Below are 23,802 nucleotides of genomic sequence, written 5' to 3' on the forward strand. Positions count from 1 at the left end.
TTCCTTTCTTTCATATGCTGTAGAATCAGGCTGCTTCCCATTACAAACACCTGTAGCCCAGGCCAGGCTGACTGTAGTTATTGACACAGATTTTTTTCTTCTCTGCATGGTTGACTTGTGTTTTAGTCAATGTGAAGAACAGAAACATACTTACATACATACATACTTACATACTTACATACATACACAAACTACATTCATCTTACATCTGAATGCTTAAATCAGAATTTTATTGCACAGCCATCCCGATTTGTAAATCATATATTGGTTTACATTTGAGATATGACTGTCCAAAATGTGCCATTTTCTGGTGCAACCATTTAAATGTGATCAAATACTAAAGAACGTTTGGCACATAATTATGAAATCAAAGAAAATACCTGTACATACTCTTTATTCACAGATTGCAGTAGAATACTACAACCACTATGGAAATGGCTCTGATGCTCAGGTCTGTTCATGTCATATTTCTCTATCATTTTATATATAAATAAACTAGGCAGCACACCATCTCCATGTTATTGTATATATTGGGCCTGCACACACCATCTCAAAATGGAGGCATGTTAATTCTAGAGCCTTACATGGTAGACCACATTGAAAATACATGGTTGTCACTGGCACTGTCACTGTGTATGACAACAAAGAGTAGTTTCAGTAGAAAAAATATATCCCAAAAACCCTTGGCATAGAAACCTTCAAACAAATGAAGACCTGGCTTTCCAAAAATTACCTCAAATTACCCCAAATCAGGATAGGCTTCTAATAAAAGCGTTTCAGTCCCATGATGACTTACCGATTGATATAAGATTATAAGTGTATTTATTCTTATGAAATAACGTGGTAGCCAAAAATAATGTTAGTGAAGTGAGGGGAACTTTTTCTTGCTTGTGTTAGACAGGGGACTGGAGTGAGTGTGAAGAAAGAGCTCTTTATACTCTCCTCTGCAAAGAGTGTAAACAGTGACAGACAGTGGCGGGTGGTTGACTTGAGTGTGCATGTGAAAAGTGCTTGTGTTTCGATACCATGTCAGGTAACATTCATAGCAAGTGAAAGAACTATTCTCATTTTAACATTTCTACGGTATACATTAAACCTGTCTAACAGCATATAGTTTAAAAATGTATCAGATTTTGAATCCAGGTCTCTTTGTACCATAAAGGTCCTGTGTTCGTGTAGTTCATGTGTAGAACTGAGGCTAAGCCAGATGGCTATCCAAAATACTCTGGCACCAACTATTTTCAGTTGCTGTAGGATCACGTCCCGGGATTTGCATTTTTGCCTCTGCTTTAGTGAATTACCAAACAGCAACAGTGACTGGCTAAGTTAAGTTTTCTTGAGCGTTTGTTTTACTGGCTTTGAGTATTTGTTGCAAGATGTTAATGATATTGATTTCACCTCCGGTACACCAACAACACTACGTACTTTCCTGATATCACCATTGTACTTGTCCAGTTGTTAAAGAAAATATCTTCATCTGACTCATTCGTCTATTTAACATTTTTTGTTGTATACGGTGCGTATGTGGCTGCTCCTAGGCATTTTATTTTTATTTACCTATTTTCATTCCTGACCTGGCCATATGTTTATATAGATCATGTGCACTGGTAATTATTGAAACATTGAGGCATTAAATCCCTCTTAATCTGTTGGAGGTGTTGCATTCCACAGTAAAAGCTGCTTTCCCCCAGTTTTCGTTCATAAAGAAAGCTCCATGCAGTCTGAAGCTAGTGATTTTTTATGTGGTGTTTGTTGTTTTAAAGAAATGTATGTTGTAACAAAGGTTAGTGGCTGTAGTAATTATGAAATGTACATCGGGAGCAAATGAGTAAGTCAGGTAACATTGTTATAGATCCATAAAGTCTGCAGAGGGTGGAGGTCAGGGTGGATGGATAGCTCAACAAAACAATAGATCTTTACACGGGAGATCCGTTTCCTACCAACAGTTAACCATTAGTTAGGTTGTTCCCTAACTGTAACCAAGGGTTTATTATTGTAGCCATGACAATGAAGGTCCCAAAGATGCTATGTCACAGAAGATGACACGTTACAAGCTGGTATACAATGGTTTGAAATGGTATACACTTCCTGTCTCCTAAGTGGGCGTGGTTGCCTCTCCCGCCTCCCCACCTCATTTGGAAGTGATGTGAATGTTGCGTGGATGGATGAAAGGGTTGTGTGTGCAAGATAACTAACTTTAATATAACTTATAACTTACTTCTCTGAACCGTCTCTGCCAGTTTCAGTGTGATGCTGAGGCAGACAGGTCTCAAACAAAGTAAATTTTCTCCTGATTTGTCTGAAAAATGCAATTTTACGTCAGTAAAAAATTGTGAAAAATGGGTCCAACCTTTACTTCGGTGACTATGGGGCGAAATAATCTGTGCTTATGTCCACTTCTCCCATTTGAGTGAATAGACTAGGGACCCACGCAAATCTCCTAAAGGGGTGAGGCCAAAACCCACGTGACACAGCTACAGGAAATTACTCTTGTAAACCGTCTCCTTTCTAAACCATACCTGGTTTAGGTGAGCTAGCTATAGCTAGTAGCTAAGCTAATGTCTAGAGCCAGCTTCTAGCATTTAGACTGATCTTGAGCAGTGCCTCGTGTATAATGCTTCCTTGAACAAAAGACAGTGCAGTTGCCATTACAACTCATTTGTAAGCACATGTAAGACTTGTTTAAAACATAGATTACATAATCTCACCTTTCAGGTCTTTGAAACGGCCTTTTGAGGCCCCAAAAAGTACAGCGGAAGGCACATATGTCCCAAAATAATGGCAGCAGTACAATACCAAAAATCTGGTACAGTTCAAAACTTGATACAAAGCAATGTACAGTACGTCTGTTATTTAAACAACACAAGTTACTGTACAGAATCATTAATTGTAACTGCCACGACAGTAAGTGAGTAGACTGCATTGCCAGAGAGATTATTCACTTGTCTGGTAGCTGTTATTTGGCTTGGTTATGTGTTGTTTTTTGGGCCATCTCATTAGTGGAGACAGTAACAATTTTGGACAAAGGCTGATTGTCATGATAGTCACAGCTGTTAACAATTACAGGCACATGCTGGCAGTAATCATGGGAGAATACTTGAGTGAGACTATATGTTTTAGACACAGATTTTGCATTTTATATAATTATAATGATTACAAATGATTACTAATCAACTGTTAAAACTTGGTGATTGTCACAAAATCGAAGTTCTGAAACTGATAAAATCTAACTTCTTAAATGAAAAGAATTTGGGTTACTGAGTCAAAATGTACACTGTGCAATACTGTGACACAACTGTACGTCTAAATCACATATCAATCGCTTATCAAGATCATCTGTTGCATTTATCCACATAAACTTATAATTTTGCATGCTACAACTCAGACAGCAGCTAGTAAAAAAGTAATAAAGCCATAACTGATTACATACCTGAATGCCTCCTAACGCTGCAGTATGGTTATATTATGGTCTACTGCTGCGCTGGTCACAATCCACCTCTAACAATGGAAGTGTGGTTTATTTGGTGGCAAGTATACTGGCAGCATTTCTTGAATGAAGGGGAATGTGACATTCTCATTGTCCAGATTTTCTTCATCCAACAGGAAATCAAACCAGCAAACTTCAAATCATATGCACGAATCACTATCCATAAGGCCGCCATCTGCTGCTGTCACGCTAGTATCTTTCAATGTATCAACTATTGCTGACAGACTCGCCATTACTAATATGTCCTTTGAAGTGCACACCGGACTGTCTAAAGCAAAGGCTATCAATGGCAGATAATAGTAAAGAGAGTGAACTACTACTTTTTTCCTTTTACCAATGATTTTTCACTCCACGAGAACCCATGGAAGACACTGGAGCCCACTTTGGGAATGCCCCTGCTCTCTGAACCATGATAGGATGAGATGTAGCATGAAACCTTCTCTGCCCAGACACCAATTCGTCCCAGAGAAATGGCTCTGCTTTCCGCCAGTGGGCATCCAGGAGGAGCATCTGATACTGTTTGGCTGCAAACAGGCTTAGTCTGGCTGGCTGGGAAGGATGAACTGGCTGACAGACAGAGCCTGGTCAGGATCCATGCCTTCACTGAAGTGAGCCAAGAGATACAAGGAGCTGACTGTCTTCTGGACTGACCCCTTCTTCTAAAAGACAATTAGATGAGGATCCCTGGAATCCTTCATCTCTCTGCAATCACCCTTTAGGGTTGACCAAGAGAGTGTTTCGGTCAACCGGCGTAATTGTGTCTTGTTTCAGGATATTCACACACTCATTTGCAGGAAACCCTTGAAACAGGAGAAACCCCTCGGAATAAGTGGAGTTATCTCACACTGTTGGCAAATAATTACATTTGTTCACAGTGTAGATGGCTTTTAAAGGCATAGAGTCCCTGTATACCTATTCACTGAAAAGGAAAGTCAGATATATTTGGCCAAAGGGTAAAAAAAGAAATAATAAAATTAGCAACAAAATTGAAATGTCTTTTTAGGTTTTTTAATTTACGTTGTATTCCGGGATGTATTGTTGAGGATACTCAATTTTATTACATGACAGGCTGATAGAAGGTGAAAATATGTGGAATATACATTCTATACATTATTAATATATCTCCAGTTCATATACTGGTGACAAACTAAAGGAAAAACCAGCATGGTGTGTCTTAGTAAAGGTTTTTGTTCACCAAAGGTCACAAGAACGTTGCCATGAGATTCTGCAAATCTCTGAAACTCAACTGGAGGGATGAAAACATTTCTTCCAAAGGATATTCCCTCAATTGGTTTTGTTATGATGGTGGTGGAAATCATTTATTCAGGTGTCTCCTTTAATTTGCTACACATGAGACCCTGTAAGATCAAAAAACTGCTTTCTATGTTCTTTCTTATTTCTGTGTATTTTAGTATTTTTTTGTATTTTGCCATTGTATTTGTGTTTGGAATAATGGCAGTTTTACTTTTAATACAAGTTATCAGCCACCTGGACTATAGCTGTCTGCCAAGTGATACACCACTGAACTGCACTGATTCCATACTACCGACATGCTAATAAAGCTCATCACTGTGTTTGTTACTTGTTTACCACTTTGTTTATGTTTTGCATCAATATGTGTGGTTGTGATATTGTAACCTAATTTTTTACATTTTAAAGTATATGTTTTGTTGCCAAGGAGGATTCGCGGGAGTGTAGGTCTATTATGGTAGAAATGTTCTAACAATCATTTTGCTCACTAAATACTGTATTCATGCTGCAAATAGCAGTTATCTGCACTTGCTCAAGTGGTGTAAGAGTATTGGCCTGAGTCTATTATCAGTATTATAGAGAGACCCTGCATGTACAAATCCGTAATTTCATCATTCCCAGGTCGTTCCCAACTTTGTCACAGTTTAATTTTTTCTCCTCTTTCGGGGCTCATTACAAAGCTAATGGGTGGACCCGAAGGAGAATTTCCAGCCCCGTGATTTGCTAATCGGGGGCTGGTTCACTTGTTTTTTCCCTGTAATCGTGGCTCCGGTTTGTGGAGCTTGCCCAGCCCTCCCGTCCGTGGACGCACCAAGTGTACCGACTGCACTCTGTGCGTTTTGGTTAAAGCCCGACTACCTTCACTGTGAAGGCTGGGCACTTGGAAGGAGGATCGGGGGCCTCGGTGTGGCTGAGAGAAGAGGCTAAACTCCTCACTTATGGCTTTTTTGTAGGACAGTTTCCATCATCACTCAGGATTGTGGAAGGGACGTCGTTAAAAATCACCTGAAGTCGCCCAAAAGTTTTGTTCACTTGTGGGTGCCCGGCCATGGAGATGCAAAGGTGGTCCACAAGGTGGAAAACGAAAAGGTGGCTTATGGATTCCACTATAACCGCATTCATCACTTTAATCCTGGCTCTACAGGCTACCAATGTCAGAGCAGGTAAGATTGTTAGGGACCAAACGTCTCTACTGAACTTTATGTGACAGAAAGGGGACGGAGCGGCGACCGCCTGGGAAACTCGGTAACAGATGATGGAGATTGTGGGATTAACAGATTTACCTGGACACAGCGGCGTCATGTTTGCTTTCTTTCTGATTTTCCCCGTTCCACAAACAATGTAGTCACAGGTATATGGGGTAATGTCGCTTTACTGTAGGATTGAGCGCTGTGTGGAAGCCACCAAACAACAAGCTGCTCACTACTGTAGTGAAGTGGACAGTTAAACCCTGTTCTACAGGCAGCTTACAGTAGCTACATGCAATGGGTAATTGCTTGAGGTGCACATATTTTGTTGGCCAAAAGCACTATATTCATTAAGACAAAATTTGCCGCGGGCTACTTTTACGCATCAGTGGGAAGCGTCTGCCCAGAACATGAAACACCTTGCTTAATTAAATTCATCCTAAACCTCTGGTATGTGATTTTAGAGAATCAGGAAAACAGAGCAGCGCTCCTTGCTTTTTAAGATTCACTTAGGCAGAAAGAAAGGTCTTTGTTTGAACTGTGGTCCGCTAGGTGGATGTGGACACGGTTAGCAGGGTGGATTTCCCCTGCCTGATGACTCCGGACAGTTGTCAGTGCATGGATTTTTTATGTTACTTACAAATTCCCAATTGCACTGGACCCATCTATCCTACTCACTAACAAGTAATCATATATTTCTTGTCAGCCTGATGGGATATTGAGATGTGTGGTTTTAAAGAGTGCTGTGATTATGTTTTTTGTATGTTGACCTGATTGTCAGTATACTCCACAAGAATCCACTTCTCATAAATTAATTCAGTGGATGTAATCCTTCCATGTGAGGAGGAGCACAGACTACACAGGATGGATGGCTAATTGAAGGTTATGAGACAACCAATAATCTTTGCAGATACAATGACATTTTGTCAGCTTATAGCATTGGTATGCTATTAAATATGTAGTATCCTAGTGACAAGCATTTTTACAAAGGCCTCAGTGGATCTGTCAATGCAAAGCCCCTCTGGGTATGCAGGGGGCTAAGTGGTCAGGCAGGTTCACCCTATCTCCACACTGCCCTGGTCCACACTGAAGCCCAAGAGTTGTCTTGTGCAACGCCCCCCTCCCCCCCACCCTTCCCCTTGGTGCCCAGCTCTTCCCCTCAACTTTGCACTTAGATGTTTGGTCGGCTGCAGTACAAGGCTGTGTTGTGTTGGTGGGAATGCTTCCCCTCTAAGTGCTGAGCAGTCATTTGATGACGGTCCTTGTTGCACTTCCCTATGATTTCAGAGCCTTCAAAGAGCAGCCCTGCATATGGGCCTAGCCTGGAGTCACAATGGCCACAAGTCACAGGGTTCAGGATTACATAGGCCTCACACCTTGGCCTATTGACAACTTTGTGAGCATTTATTGTTGCACAGAGATTAGGGTAGAGATGCCTCTTGTATCTCCATAATGACAAATTCAGCCTTGTTTTAGTTTACGCTATGGGTTTTGGAACAGTTTCATAAACACATAGGTGTTTGGATGTCTCAACCTTTTTATCTAATGACTAGTGACGTTAAAGCAAGAAATAAAAGTGTGTCAATCTGGTGTTATTGTACAATTTATCTTTATTTTAATCCATTTCCAGCTTTAAATTTCCTCCTTTTACAGTCATTTGTTTATACCCTTATAGTTCAGATTTGAATTGTACTTCAGATTAAAACATCTCACTTTTCCAGTCTCATCAACTCTTGCCTCTTTTTTTAAAATCCTAAATATTCTGCTGCAGGCTCTGTGTTCAGCTCAGTCAGTCGAAGCATTTTCTGCAGGGTGCCCTCTCCATCTAGCAGTGTACAGACACGTTTTCTTAGCCCCCGGGGCTCAGGCTCAGATGTGCATTCCATCAGACAAAGCTAGGATTTTCAGAGTCCTCTTCCTAACGTGGTCAACCCAGAACATCAGCTAACCAGCTCTTTGTCTTGTGTAGTTGTCACATATTTATAATCGTTGCTGGATCACACGTTTGTCTTCCTCCACACAAAACTAGAAATTGTGCTATTGCTGGGTATTCAAAACTCAGAAATAGGGATGATCACAGTGGCTTTCAAGAAATTACATCACCTGGTGTGATTTAGGAAAAAGATTCAAACACTACATGATAACATGCTCTGAAATTCATAAGGAGGCATACAGTAGAAGGAGTTAATGAGAGGAAAAGCAAGGCGGGAAGAGTGGAAGGAAAAATGCTTTGAAACACTGCATAGGTCATAAGTTTTCTGCATAAGTTTCTTTGGAATGACACCAGCATAAAGCTGTCTTGTTTTAGCCGACAGCATGGTGGAAGTTGAAGGAAGGAGAGAGTGGGGAGGGGATTGGGGGGCATTCTGGCTGAAGATATTATTAGAGTCTCAGGGAGCTGCAGGTGAAAAGGTCCTCCTCCGTTTACCGGCCAATTTCACCTTTCTGTAAAGATGTAAGGGCTGGAAATGACACAGCAGGAGGGGGATTTATGAGATCACTATGCTCAAGTCTTGTATATGATGTGGTAAAGGATGAGCTGAGACAGACTTCTTTTGGCCTCAGCCCGAAGAATGGTGTGATGTTATCTCTTGTAACACACTGTTTACATCGATTTACACCTGTGAACATGATGGAGATGATATATTTCTTATGGTAATGTGTCACACTGCCCCTCCCTTCCCCACATGCTTTCGCATAATGATGTTCGGATGATCCAATAATTGAGCAGCAGAGGCGGTTTTGCCTGGTCTTGGGGCTGGCTTGAATTGTCTCTCTTCTCCAGACTAAGGGAGGTTCGTCCCTCCATGCCACCTGAGTTCTCCCTGGTAGCTATATGGCCTGTTTGCTCAGCCTCAAGGGCAAACTCACACCAGCCCATCAGATGCACTCTTTTAAAACCTGTGCATACTCATTTGGCCACCTTAATGGATTGGCCAGTATTGACGTTTTCTCAGCACCCCTGTGTGAGGGTCGTAGCCTGGCCAAACTGCCACATCTGGAACATATGAGTCCTGGAGTTTGAACTGAAAGCAACCCTACAGGAACTCACAATGAGGTCCTCAGTTCACTGTCCAAAGTAAGTAGCTGGTTCATCCTCACAAGCTCCAAAAAAAGGCCAAGATGTTCTTAGAGATGGCATTCCTTCAGAGTAACAGTTTGCTGGTTTTGCTCTCGACTTGGAGGAGTGAGTTGGATTGTGGCAGGTAGACAGGGAGGACACTCAAGTACTCTTACTGAGCTCAATCATCCAACCCAAACTTCTCGTACAGGGATAATTTCTGCCTCCAGGTTCAGGTTGCTTTTGAGCGAATTAAAGTGGTGTGCTTTTTTTGGACAGTGTACAGTTTACAGGTTTGTACTATGGACTGGAGCAGACCAGCTCTCTTTGCCATCATCATGATGGTCATCTGGTCAATCACAGGTGTTGTGCAAGATGCCAGATGTAGAAAATAACTTCAGCAGAATAAGGTGGCAGCTGAGAAAACTGAAAGATTTAATATTTATGGAAGGCAAGCAGAAGAACACATTGAATGAATAATTTGATAAGGATCAGATCACAGCAATGGGATGATTTTTGTCTAGGTCTCAATGGTGTGCTCAAATAGCAGTGTAATCAGCATTGATTATCTGGTGATCTTGGACAAACCATCTGTACAAGCAAATGCTTGCAGGACCTACCTATTCAGTCAAAATAGATTCATTTTGAATCAGGGACTTGTCCCCAAACCACATGCTTTTCTGAACAGAATGAAACAGGCTCTTAATTAGCTTTTCCTTGCCACTGCAGGAATGTCGACCAAAAAGTGTTGAAAGCAACATTTTTTTAAAGATCTCCCTGCATCAAGACGTTAAAGAAACTTTCAGAGTGATTAGACCTCTACATGCCAACCAAAACAGTGGCTTTAGAGCTGTCAGAAAAGGCTTGCTGATACTTTCAGACACCTTGGCATGCTTATTTACCCCACTAAAACGGATTAGTGTTATTACATTTAACAATCTTGCATTGTGTTTCCTGTTTTAGAGGTCTGCTCAGCTCTGTAGAGTGAAGTGAGTGACCATTTTTATTTTAATATATGGATTTCAAGCTTTCATATGGGGCTTTATTCATAATTCCCACTTACTATGTGTATTAAACTCTTTTAGCAAAATGTCATGTAAAACAATAGAATAACATTTGCATTGTTAAGTTTGGATTGTACTGTTATGAAGTGAGGTGTGTAGATAATGTTTATGGTCTTGTTTGTGACATGAATTTGACTTTTTCTTGGACCTTGCAGAGTAAAACATCTCCCAGGAACAGGTACAACTGTCCCACCTAACAAAGGGTCAATATACTGCAGCACTTCAGTCTCTCCCCTAAAATTTTCCCAAAGCTAATGTTTTATACTGATAGGGTGTTTTGATGAAGAGGCATAATTATAAGGCCTTCCCATGGGCACCATCAGGCCACACAGGCTCCTTTATGTAAAGTGCATCAGATTGAAGAGAATGGAAAACCGGAGAGCTTCTGGTGACCCTTATCAGAGTAAACCTATCCAGGTGTTATAGAACCAGATCTCTGCACATTGTTCATTATGCTCTTTGGTTGGCCTTGACCAAGACATTTCCTGTCAGATGAGCCGGTAGAGCCACAGGAATGCAGCATTTCCTACCATAACTATTTAGACATGTTAACTGGGGGTGTTTATCGCTGAGTAAATGTTATTTAAGTTAATCATAGATACTATGACAATTGTGCATAGTGCCATTTTTATTATAGGGAAACACATATCATTACTGGTATGGGTTGGTCATGATGAGGGACTCATCCACAGACTAGGCTGGGTTAATCTTTTTTTCATCTGAATCGCAAACCATATAACCAACTGAAAATAATATACGTTATGTATTACGATATGCATTTGATGAACCAAGCACACAAAAACCATTGCTATGATCTAACTGATGTTTTATTTGCTCCCCTGATCAGCAGAGCCAGTGGATGTGCTAAAAGTATTAGAATTTCAAAATTACCCCGAAGGAGTGACGAAAACATCAGGATTTTGCACAAACCGAAGAGCATCAAAGCCGGACTCAGCTTACAGAGTTGCCAAGCAGGTCCAGATTAGTGCCCCTACTACACAGTTATTCCCTGGTAAGATTTCTCTAACTTTATCCTCTTTCAACTATCATGGGTGAACTGGTGATTGTCTCGGCTCTGTGACTGCTCTAATTATTAAATAAGAGGCAAGGCTGTCTCCCCAATACCTTTTAGATAAAAATCTAGCCTATACATGCAAAGAACTGAACCTCTGTGCATGCAGCTGATCCCTGTAGCTCTAAACTAGACTCATAATTTAGATGATGCATGTTGTGCCTCACACAGAGAACAAAATTAAAAGTATGTCTCAAAATTTACCAATGTTAAAATGAAAAAAACATTTTTATTAAGTGGCTGTAGGTCACATCAGTATTGTGTTATATATCAGTGATACAGTGTGATACAACAACAAAAAATCATTGATTATTACTTATATGAGAAAACTGAAGCTGAGGCCTCGAAATACTATATAACAAATTATATAGTTTTTAATTATTCAGTCATGTTGGAAGTGCTCTCTGTCACAATAACGCTAACTCATTCACCTATCTTTTCCACCCCTCCTCCTTTGGCCTTGTAGAAGGTGTTTTTCCGGAGGACTTCTCCATCCTGACCACAGTGCGCCCCAAATTCGGCCTCCAGTCCTTCTTGCTGTCCATTTACAACAGTCAGGGAGTCCAGCAGCTGGGCGTGGAAATGGGACGCTCGCCTGTCTTCCTGTATGAGGATCAGACTGGCAAGCCAGCCCCGGAGGACTACCCTCTGTTCCGTAACCTCAACCTTGCTGACGGAAAGTATGTCAAATCTCAAACATCATTATTTTATTTTTTCATGTGATTGTCTCTGTAAACGCGGGATAGATGTTTGTGTATTTTGACTAAATTTCTCATTAGTATACATGAATATGCATTATTATTAGAGGTGGGGAGATTTCAGTGGCATTTTGATCATCTTAAAACTAGTTTAATTACCAAATCTAAAACATTCCTACACTAAACCGCTTTCCCCTGACTTGTTCTTCTTGATAAAAGCGAGAAAACAACCCAGATCTTCCCATTGTTGCACCACAGGTGCTCATGACTGGATTATCCATCCCATCAGGGGCCTGTGGGCACAGAGACAGGTCAGAGACAGGGAGACACTGGATTATTGGGGCACAGCAGGGACTGCTATGGGCAACCTGACCTCATCTATGAACTCACTGCCTCTGTTATTTTAGAGAGGGGAAAGGGGCAGTCCTAAACTTCCTCTTTACCCCCTTGGATTACCTCACCAAACCAGAAACAACGCTCCTAACCTTTTAGAATAAACCTGATTATCTGCTCCCAAGTTCAGAAATCCCAGAGTTCTCAATCAGAGCTTCAGCTAAGATGACATGAGCCTGTGTGCAGGGGCATCGGGGGGATAAATAAACAGATACGCAGCTGGGAAAAGTCATAATTTGAAATAGTAGTCCTCCTCTGTGTTATTAAACTTTTTTTCATTTGCTGAACATGCTATGTGAGGATCATTTATTTTTTATAGCTTTTAAAAGAACTCATAACCTGGTCACAATATTTTTGTAACCCAAACTGGCTTAAAAGGAGATCTAGAATGTACACAGTTATCGTGATAGAAGGGAAGCTTGGTAAATCATTCAAGAGTCTCATGTCAATAATAACTCTGCTTTGTATGCAGGTTGCAACAAAGCCAGCTTTGTGGTAGTCTCGTAGGGCTGTTTTATCCAGTATGAAGTTTTTGTGACCCACTGTCTAAGGAGCAATGTTCTCTCTAGAGGATTTTTAACTCTTGTTGGTCTGGGTGCATTCCAGCTGCAGGCCTTGTCTAAACCTTCAGTGACTACAGCTCAGGCTGCGTACGGTACGCGATCCCTGTGGATGCATTCATTGTTCCTGAGAAGCATATGCCAAGCTTGAAAAGAGAGGCACAATGATGATATTAATGAGGTGAAAAAGAGCATTATCTTTTTATTTAAAGGGAAGGTGAATGGGAGGATTTCTATTGCACTGTCACACCTTACTGTCAGTTTTATCTTAGTTAAGCTCTTTAAACATGCTTTTCAAAAGACTGCGTTTTACAATACTATGTTACTCTTCTCCTTATAATAATGTACCTATTGAAATCAACATTTGCCTCTCTGCCATATAAAGAGACAAGTAATCCTTCTTGCTGTACTGCTAAGCTCAGAGACTGTTGCACGTTTATTTTCCTCTAAGCCCTGTCGCCTGCCCTGGAATAAGTCTCTATGGTCAAAAAGGAACTGGACATCTATCGTCTTCTGATAACAAGATTTACCAAACAGATATATAATATAATATCAGATATACATCTGTATCTGTGATAAACGCTTCTTATATTCATCTTGAGCTACAGTGGTGCCAAGTCTCATCTTCCACCTCAGAACAATGTTTTGACTGTGTGTCTCCTGCTCTGGCAAGGCAGGCCTTCCTGGATCCTGACACACACTTTCCACAATGTTCACCATGTCTGTCATGCCGAGTAACCCAGAAGGAGGATTAAGTTTGGAGTTTAATGAGTGTAATCCCGTGTTAAACAAGGCCAGAGTGTGGGGGCAAGAATGTGGTCCACCGCTGCCTGGTATGCAATAGCCCTTAAGTGCAGAGGCAAATGGACCAGAGGCGAGGGAGGGGTCAGACTCACGTGTGACCTCGGTTAACCCTTTGCATCTATGGGTGTTGTCGATGGAAATATACATGACTCTGAAGTTCATGGTTCTTAGAGCATTAAGCTTCTGTAATGCATCACACCGTACAACGGAGCATTCTGAGTTTCTTTCTCCTTGAGGTGTGTTGTGATGGATAAACTCCAGATTATAATCCTATTAGAAGTGCTGTTAAGGTTTCCATAAAATGTAATCAGTTCTCAATGTTGTCATTTTTGCATGTTTATTTTACATCATTCACTGATTTCAGTAGTTATCATACATTCACAATAAGCAGATACAATGGCTTAAGATGCCCTGTGGCATTGAGAATGATTTAATAACAGTTATTGGCCGTGGCTTCTTTTATTTCTCACCTCTCCTCATTGTGTCCTCGACCAGGTGGCACCGCGTGGCCATCAGCGTGGAGAAGAAGACGGTCACCATCATCGTAGACTGTAAAAAGAAGATCACCAAACAACTCCTCAGGAGTGACCATGCTTCTATCAGCACCAATGGCATCACCGTGTTCGGCACCAGGATCCTGGATGAGGAGGTTTTCCAGGTAAAGTTTTCAGTGTGATGGACTGTGTGAACACGTCTTCTATGATTGAAAAGCTTAAGCTGCGCCATTGCTTGTTACTTATTGGCATATTGATCAGAAATGACGCAACAACCATCTTTGACTGAAACGTTGGTAGGGGTATTTACTGTGACCAGATTTCAAACGTTGCTTGAAGTGCTTTGCCTAAGGGGGTTTTAGTTTAAGTCCCATGAAGGCAGCCCTGGACCCCTTTGATGCTACCGAATGGAATGTGGAGATGATTGAAACCAGGGTGGATCTGGAGGGCTGCAATTGTTTTGATTTTATGAGGAAGTTCATATGGCTATCACACCTATCTCTGAGATATCTGAGGCCTTTTATTTAGGCTGCTGGTGCTTGAGTGTAGTTTGAAAACAGTTCAGAAGAGTCCTAAAAGAAGTGTTTAGCTTTTGTTTTTGATCTACTACTTGACAACATGAGTAACTTGAAGGTACTCAGGTACAATGAAGCTCAGGTTATATGTAGTGGTCCATAAAGCACGTTGTACAGTAGTTTTTGCTCCTTGAGCAGCCTTTCAAAATCCCACTCAACATACGTAGATTGCAAGCAAGCACAAATATGTAAAATAGTATATGATATATTACTGTATTGCTAAATAGTTCATAAAAATGAAATAATATAGAATGTGCTATTGGGATTTGGATGACTGTGAGGTTTATTTGTGACAAATGTTACTTACCTGACAAGCTCATCCACACATCAGCTGTCCATCTACACAAAAAGTTCCAGCAGGGACTAACTGTAAATAGATGGTTATAAAATGTCTTCTGAGTTTACTTCTGTTATTCATAGTTTTTTTTGTACGTGATCATTGCAAGCTTTTAGTAAATTTCTCACACTTCTCAAATTCCTTTGTTAAAGCTATAACAAAATAACTGGCCTTGTTGAAATGTTTTCTTGGATTGACTTTAATCTGATTTTATATGATGTGATCTGATTCGAATTGACTTGGAGTGAAGTGGTTGAATTAAACTAGCAATTAATGGATTTCTTGATTAGATTAATGGCAGGATGGCAGCCATGATAGTATCGAATTAATTGCACTAAACCAAGTTTTTCAATCCTCAGCTTTGGCAAAAACGATGTCCTGTTATTTTCAAGTGGTATGTGTAATAGTAGGTATGTTGTTTTTATACTTTTTATTTTTTGAAATGTATAACACATATTGGTTGGAAAATTGACGCAATCTGACATTGTTTTTTTAAGAATAAGTGGAACTGGATTGTTAGCATGAGCACCAATAACCAATAACATACAGACCTACATCTTTCACCATCAAACTTTAAATTAATAATGCGCAACTCTCTGAGATCTGAGGTACGTTACCGCTGCACATCCTTAGTCAGTGATTAGAACCTTTTGCTTTGAGGCACAGTTCATCCAAAGGTGGAAGCTGGCATGGGGTCAGGCGAATGTAAATAATGACAGACAATGGCTGAATTGTCATGGCACTTGTGGTCTTCTCTGGTGGGAAGTAAAGGTCACTATAAGGCTGCATGGGGGCTGTGTTTGCTTGTGAGAGAGTGCTGGTATGTTTATGGGCAGCAGGAATAACTGGTCATTATTCGGATGCCGCGTTTGAATGATTGATGCTGCTCCTCTTGTTTTAAGCCTTTTTATTAGCATGCCTTGTCATCGCCATGGGGACAGAGAGCCTTGAACGTTTTGTGTATGTGCACAAAGATTTAACATTTTTCACCCTCTGTGTTGCTCATTAAATTGTTCTTTGGACTTTTGTCTGACCTGGTGCTGCACTGAGTTCATTTGGATTATGACATGCAAGTGTTCGCTGATTTAAAAGACAAGATTATCACAAGTCAGATGACTAAATAAAATATAAATTATATTTAATAGAAAAGCATTGATAATTGTTTTAAAGGTGCTGCCATTATATAGTGCATATACGTTATATCAGTTTGATGATAGTATGATATTAAGAATATTATTTTAGTCACTTTTTTTTACCTTCATTAGGAAAAATATTAAATCTGTTTGCAGTATGGATGTTACTCAAATGTGACATTATTGTTTCATGTTACTCAGCAAAGACGTTCTAGGGACTTTTTTTAGGTGCAACTTTGCTTTCATATCTCCTGTAAGTTTTGAGTAGATTTATGAGAGGGCACTGAAGCCAGCATTTGTATGAAACAGTGTGTCCAGTCAGAGGGTGGCCGGTGGAGGGGCTGAAAATAGGAGCCATAAGTCAGTTAACAGGGTCTTCTCTGTGTGGTTTTTGGAACAGGTCTGCTGTCTGTTCTCTGTCCCTGCTCTCCTCAGAGATCCACAGGGCCCGATGCGTGCTGGGATATACAGGGGAAGGAAATACTTTGGCATTTAAGTCAGTGGTTATAATGAGAAAACAAAGGTGTTGGTAAAATCAGTTTTGCTCAAAGGAATGCCCAGGAAATGCTGTACCATAGCAGATTCTCCGCAGACCTCACTATATTTGATTTGATTACAGTATAACTTATGTATAAGAATGGAGGAATGTACGAAATGCAGTGACTATTTATTTACAGTTTCTCCCAAAGTTAAGTTTTTAGTCCCCTTTTGTAACCACTGTGGTTGGCGAGTTTTTTTTTCCAGGGGTAATATTTAATACATTCAATAATAATAAAACATTTGCTCCCTTTTTCAAACTCTGACATTTGTTTTCACAAGCTGACCTGCATTTTTCATAAACGTCTATTCATGCCATACCTGCCCCAGGTTGGAGGCGACCACCGTCGCAAAGGGATCTAATTTAGATGAATGGGAGTCTTTCATTGCCCCGTTAGGCCTTCCCCATTTCCTCATCGCCTCCCCTCCCTGCATATTCTCCTCTGCTCACCACCTCCTCCCCAACTTGAGGCCTCTCTACCGTGCCAGAGCCATGAGACCGTCTATTCATGCCTGGCTGACAGTACCTGTCTTAATCGAGCTCACTCACATATGCCTCTATTTTTGGATAACAAACACTCGGCGTGTCTCACCTTTAGGACTAGATAGGTCTGGTGTTCTATATCTCGATGCCACACCACCAGCCAGAAGATGCATCTTGTCTAAAAACAACATGTGGTGGATATTGCTATCAAAATGCTAGCCTAGATAGCTAATAACAAACCTAGAATCAATGAGGAGGGCATTCTTTTTGTGTTCTTCTCTTTTGATGGAACACAAAACAATCCAGCTGCTTTAAAGCTCTCTTAGCTGTTATATTTTAAATTAGCTTCGATCTGTCATTATCTTTTAATGTCATGTTTTGGGGAGTTGACCACCAACTGTCTGGTGTGGAAATTCCTTTTGCCTTTACTTGGTTTCTTAATTCTCATTTCTTCTAAGGGAAACTGTACTGTATAGTCTTTGGCTAAGTGGTTAATTATTGTATGGGGATGTCTAATTACAGTTAGCTTTGGTTGGACTAAATGTAGGTTGCCCTGGGCAAAGGTATGTCAAAAGGACCAATGGTGACTACTACCTGTGTTTTGATTTGGTCAGTAATGCCCTGCACCCACCCTGTAATTACAATATGTAATTGTATTTTAGTAGAGAAAATGCAAAAAAAGCTGTCTATCACAGCAAAACCAAACACTGCTGTATAATGACTATGCAACATGGAGGTTGTCTTCATGCAGCGCCTCTGTGGGAATCAAACATTTTCACTGTGCACTGATGTAACCTTTGACCCCTTTCATGTGTATTTATATCCCATGGTCCCCTGTGCTTAGGATGAGGTTAAGAATAGAAAAAGATGCTGTATGACGTCATGTGCTCGGTACCGTCATACCATTTATTTCTGTGCTGAAAACTGACTTTGTGGCTGTACTGGTGTATTTTAGCTGTGATGAACATCAGTAAAATTTAAAGAATTCTGTTCAGTCATTTCAGATTTAGTAGTGATGATGATTTAAGACTTCTGATTCTAAACAGACAGTCAAAGCAGCTCTTTGAGTGGTCAAGCAGCTGTCAGCAGTCAAAAACTGAGAGATTCAGAAATCTCCCAAAAAATCATTTAGTTCAAAATAATGTTATAATAGACACATATTATACATTTTCACTGTGTATGCTGCGCCTCTCTTTCAGCCCCTCCCTTTTTTCTCGTTGGCCTCAGCTATTAACCCACAGCCTCGTGGGCCTGTCTGTTTCTCTGTGCTATGCTGTAGCCAGAAGTGGCATATTTTGGAGCTCTGGCTTTGCTCCAAGTTGCCAGGGGCTTTTATCACAGCCGTCCACAATGGAAGACAGACCCAGAGCCTCGGCATAACTCTCCCCAGGTGTTTCCAAACACAAAACATCTTTTACCATCCCAGCTGCTCTCTCTAAATCCCAGCCCGTCTGTCTCTGAATCCCACTTGGCGTTCCCTTCCTCAGTTTCTCACTTGCCTTGTCTTGGTTTTGTTAGTTGGCTCTTGTTTGTTAGGTGACTCGGCTGCAAGCTTCTTTTCTGTTCTTTTTTAAAAGATTTTGTTTGGGCTTTTTGCCTTTATTTCAGATAGGACAGGTGAAGAGAGACAGGGAATGAGGGAGTGAGAGAGAGGGGAGGGCATGCATTTCTACTGGAAAGACAGTTTAATGCCCCGTTAAGCGAAGAAACTTGTACACAGAAACACCATTTATACAAGAAAAGGATTATTACTGTTAATAATAAAAAATTATGGCAACAGTAAAGAGGAGTATATGATATATATCATGCAGTAAATGATCATTTTGTCTTTTCGTGTTTCCATGTGCATTTATTATTGAATATGCCTATGTCATGTTGCTCATGTCCTCCCACGATACAGTCAGAAGTTTCCCACTTATGCTGATCTGGTCTGGGGGTTGAACACCATGTCTCCGCAGCCTATTTGTGTGCAGACGGGTGGCTCTCAGACATGGACTAATTAGAGCTGACTCTAGGCAGGGTTCAAGCATTCACTGTTGGTCTTAGGGTGACACATGAGGTAATACATGTCAACTTGACTCAGGGAAAGGCTTGATCTCTCTTTCTCTGTCAGGCCTTCCCAAGCACACACATACACACGCACACACACACACACACACACACACACACACACACACACACACACACACACACACACACACACACACACCTCACCTGAGGCCTTTCTCAGACTTGGCACCTAGGTTAGGGTTGGAAATTAGCATCAGCCACCAGCCAAATGCAGGTAGATTTCAGACACAAAATAATGATTTACTATTGAGTGGCTGGTGGATTTGAACATTTATCTGTCAGTGACTGGTAGATGGTCACATTTGTAAAGGCTAATTTCCCACTCAGTGTCCCATGCCATCTTGGCAGGTCAGTTTAGTTTTTTCATTGTCAGTGTACTAAATGTGTTCAGTGGCTAACACAGAAGTTAGGTTATATTTTCATATTCTCATATCTTCCTGAAATGCTATATTTGTCTCCAAAACTTAAATGAATAAATGACCACTTACAGAGTGGTATTGATGAGAGGATTAAAATCCACTCTTGTATCTGTGTGGTAAATGTGATGCTGGAGCCATTAATTGTAAGGATTAATCAAGCCGTATATGACGTGTTAATCAGTGAGCTTTTAAGGTGCTGGGGTGTGAATTGTGTTACCATTTGACAGAGCCAGGCTAGCCGATCCCTCCAGTTTCCAGCCTTCATATTAAGCTCAGCTGCTGGCTTCATTTTTACCACACAGACTTGTGAGTGGTATTGATTTTCTCATCTAACTCTTAACAAGAAAGCGAGTAAGCACTTTGCTGGACCTCCTTTTGGTCTTAACATGAGTGCAAGTGCAAAAATATTAGGCATTTCAACAAAAAATGGATCTGAGATGTTTTAGACAGCAGAAGTGAGATGATGCCCTGGTTACACTGCATTAACAAGGATTGTAGCTTTAAAAATGTAATACCTGCTGTAAAATTCCTTGGTATGTGCAGAAGTAGTGTTAATGACCCACTAAACTAGAAGGCTGGCATAATATGAAAGATCAGGTATTTGGTAATCTGAGGAATGGGCCAAAAACCCAAAAGTGAGAGAAATTAAGTAAAAGTAGCATTCCACCCCCTCAGAGGAACACAGGGACGAATCTCTGGACTGTCAAACTGAAGCTGTGCAACAACATGTTGATGGTTACTCAGAGAAAGTTTCAAGGAGAACTGCTTTCCCATGAGACAAGCCTTAGCACACTGATGTTTATACTAAGGTACATGTTAAGGATCCATATGTTTTAACACAGCGAGCTACAAATGCAAATACACATACACACACACACACACACACACACACACACATTCTCTTGACAAGTTGCAGCCTGCCTCATTTCTCTTGTGTTTCACTGCCAGTCGTCCATTCTGCTCTTCAACTTATAGTGTCCCTGCTGGCACAAGTGCATCAGGATTTTACCTCTGGGCTCAGGCATCAGTGTGTGCTCAGCTGCCAAACATCCTAATCAAAGACATGCCTCTTCATCTGCCCAACCACCCCACGCTGTCTTTGCAATGTGTATAAAGGCTCAAAAACCAGCCTCCAGGATCTTGGTTCAAGCAATTACAGACTCAAAAGAAAAACCAGACCAGTGTGTTCGCTGTCTTGCGGTGAGCTGTGTGCTTTTGGCTGTAGGACTGATAACAAGGCGAGACAGTGCTGGAGTGGTCTCAAGCATCGTGGTGTCCCGTCCCAACCACAGAGAGAACATTGTGGTTTGACTGACTTTCCCAAACCATATCTGAGAGTTTCAAGGTTTTACTCTTTTCCTGTGTGCTGTTTTAATGGTTTCCAGACAAAGCCATTGTGCATTGTTGTTTTTTAAATATAAATATAATGGATTTTCTTTTCTTTCAATTCAAATATTGAAACTCCATGTCAAGTGACATTTTTAGAGATGGCTTCATTTTAGCAAAGTCCCTTTGACACTCAGTGCTCCAGACACCATTGGTAACCATGTGGTCTTGTGGGCTAAGTTTTCAAATTATAAGCTGTTAACAACCGGGTTTGGTTCAGAGTGATTGTGGGGCCAGTAACCATGTTTTAATTTTACAGAACATTTTTTGCAAGGATTCATAAAATTGTTTGTTTAAGAGTTCAACAAAGTTATGTACTGTGGCAGGATCATTTACAGTTGAACTAAAACTTAAACATAATAAAAGTACTGCAACAGTAGATATTATATACAATAAATGTTTAATTTAATTATAATTAAGTACTGATTATTACAAAATAAAATAAAATAACACTTAAAGTAAAATGCAGTATAGGTAATTCATGTAGTATAGTTTCGAGTACATACAATAATATGAGCTCATATGCTGTACTAGTAGTACTACCATAGCACGTAGCCATGCCAAGTGTTGTTTGTCTCTTGATGATACATGTTTATATGATTTCTTGAGTTAAACCCTGGTGCTGATAATAATAATTTTCCTAGTGTCTGAACTTAGTTTCCTCCATGCACCACGTGAGTGTGGACTATGTGGCGTGTGTGCCAAGCTGTTTAATCATACAAAGGTGGGATTTACTGTGCCAGACTCAATAAGTGTATAAGAGATCACATCTGCATTTTAAGATTTACATTTGTGCCACTTTACCCGGTGTGTTAGTGTGAGCAAGATGAGACATGAACTTCTTGTCAGTTTGTCTGTACAGTCCTGTCTTGTCTGTTGCTACTGTCTAATTCAAAATAGTGATTTTTGTTTTATCTGAACTACTACTGTGTTTTTTTTGCCTGTCACAGAAGATCACATGTGGGCAGTTTTGTTCCTGTGTGAACTCGAGTTTCTTTTTCTGTTTTCTGCAGGGTGACATCCAGCAACTTCTGATTGTGGCTGATCCTAAAGCAGCATATGACTACTGTGAACATTACAGCGCTGACTGTGACACTCCCCACAGGGATTCCCTGCAGGCCCAGGAGCCAGAGGAAGAGGTCAGCCAACCATGGGTGGTGGGGAGATTCTACTAAGAGCCTTGAGGGTCCTGATTAATTTTATTTTTTTAAGAGGAGCAATTGAAGAGCTTCACTATAACCTGTGTACTGCTTATTGCTCATATCCATGGCCTCTTGATGTCTTATATTGTACACACAATGAACCACAGTTGTTTTATTTACACATGATAAATCTGTGTCTTCGGAGGCAGATAGCCTTAACGAGCTTTACAGCCTTAATGACATTATTATTTAGTTGTTCAAAAGGTGTTTAATGTTTTCATTAATTAATGTAGTATTTTGATGGGTGATAAATCCCCTCCAGAGATAAGTGAAGTGCGTTGATAGTTGCCTGTGTGTCTCGGTCTACACTGGCGAGGCTTTTGCCTTGTTCTGTGGATGCGTTTAACGGCTCCACTTCATTGTGTGGCTAAGCACACATTTCAACAGATATCTAGAGAGTTGATACGCGTAAAAATACAGATGCAGAGTTGTTGAAATATAACATAAATTAGGAGAATTACCATACAATAGATCATGTACTGTAACTGCTGATGTCAATGATTAAATCAGTAAAGTACTGATCATTCACTCTGTCTACACAAGTACTGGCAAAACAGTTACACAGACAAGCATCATCTATATAGATTTATTAATTTGATCCAATTATGCACAATTCATTTTATTTCAGTGGACTACAAATGTATTCAGCCAACACAACCAAGAAACGTCCTGTAGTAGCACTTATAACAGTATTTCACTTTTTTCATGTTTACACATTGGGAGACATACTATTGCACCATCTGGGTAAATATACCCTCAATCAATGGTTGAAACAAGGCATGCTGCACATCTGGCCACACCCCTATCAGTGATGTCATAGCGGGTGTCTTCTGTCAGCTGTCAAAGGTAATATGCCTTGCTGTGTCCCTGATTGGAGGGGTGGCAGGATGTGCACCTTGCATGAACATTTTAACAGATGGTAAGCAGCAGCTGTTGTGGTCTGACCTGTGATATTTAATGCATATTTACTATTTAACCTATCAATATAATGACAGGGTAATTTACTTATTAGAGTGCAAATGCTGAGGCGTTCAATCGGCAATGGAAAGCACCTGATTGGGCTATCTATTCTGTCTCTCTGATATTTTTCTCTGTCCCTCAGTTGTCTTTTTCAAACTTAACGATGCAGCATATAAAAGCCTATTAACACCGTTTACTTATACTTCTTATTCCTGTGAGTAAGATTTGAAAACCAGACGAAGCAGCAGCCAAGGACACCGTGCAAAATGTGTATCTATTTGTTAGTCAATAGATATTTGTAAATTGCTATTTTACCTACTCACACACTAAAATCTGCCTCAGACTTAAGTGCAACAATTTAACCAGCCTTTAATATTTGCCGATTAATAATTAACGTGATTATGAAGGGCAGGGTGAAACAATCTTGGACACTGACCAGCTATAAGATTTCCACGTGGAGCCTGAACCTAAGTCAGTGCCAGCTTTACCCCAGAGAGCAACCTATGTTTGATTAATTTGATTATTGGAAATACACATGCTACCAAACACCATAACCTGTATTTTTTCAGGTAAGCATGGTATCATCATGTTCAGACTTCACTACCATGTTAGTGTGTGACGTGTGATG

General features: G+C 40.5%; 1 protein-coding gene across 1 annotated transcript in view; it reads left to right on the forward strand.

Moving 5' to 3' along the window:
- Positions 1-23,802, forward strand: part of col11a1a (collagen, type XI, alpha 1a) — a 142,918-nt gene that overhangs the window by 25,382 nt on the left and 93,734 nt on the right. Inside the window, exons 2-5 of the mRNA XM_046063866.1 lie at positions 10,898-11,062; positions 11,589-11,802; positions 14,073-14,235; positions 22,026-22,151. Coding sequence (XP_045919822.1) covers positions 10,898-11,062; positions 11,589-11,802; positions 14,073-14,235; positions 22,026-22,151 — 668 coding nt within the window. The remainder of the gene's footprint in view (positions 1-10,897; positions 11,063-11,588; positions 11,803-14,072; positions 14,236-22,025; positions 22,152-23,802) is intronic.

This window comes from Micropterus dolomieu, linkage group LG01 (assembly GCF_021292245.1).
Source record: "Micropterus dolomieu isolate WLL.071019.BEF.003 ecotype Adirondacks linkage group LG01, ASM2129224v1, whole genome shotgun sequence".
NCBI lineage: Eukaryota > Metazoa > Chordata > Actinopteri > Centrarchiformes > Centrarchidae > Micropterus > Micropterus dolomieu.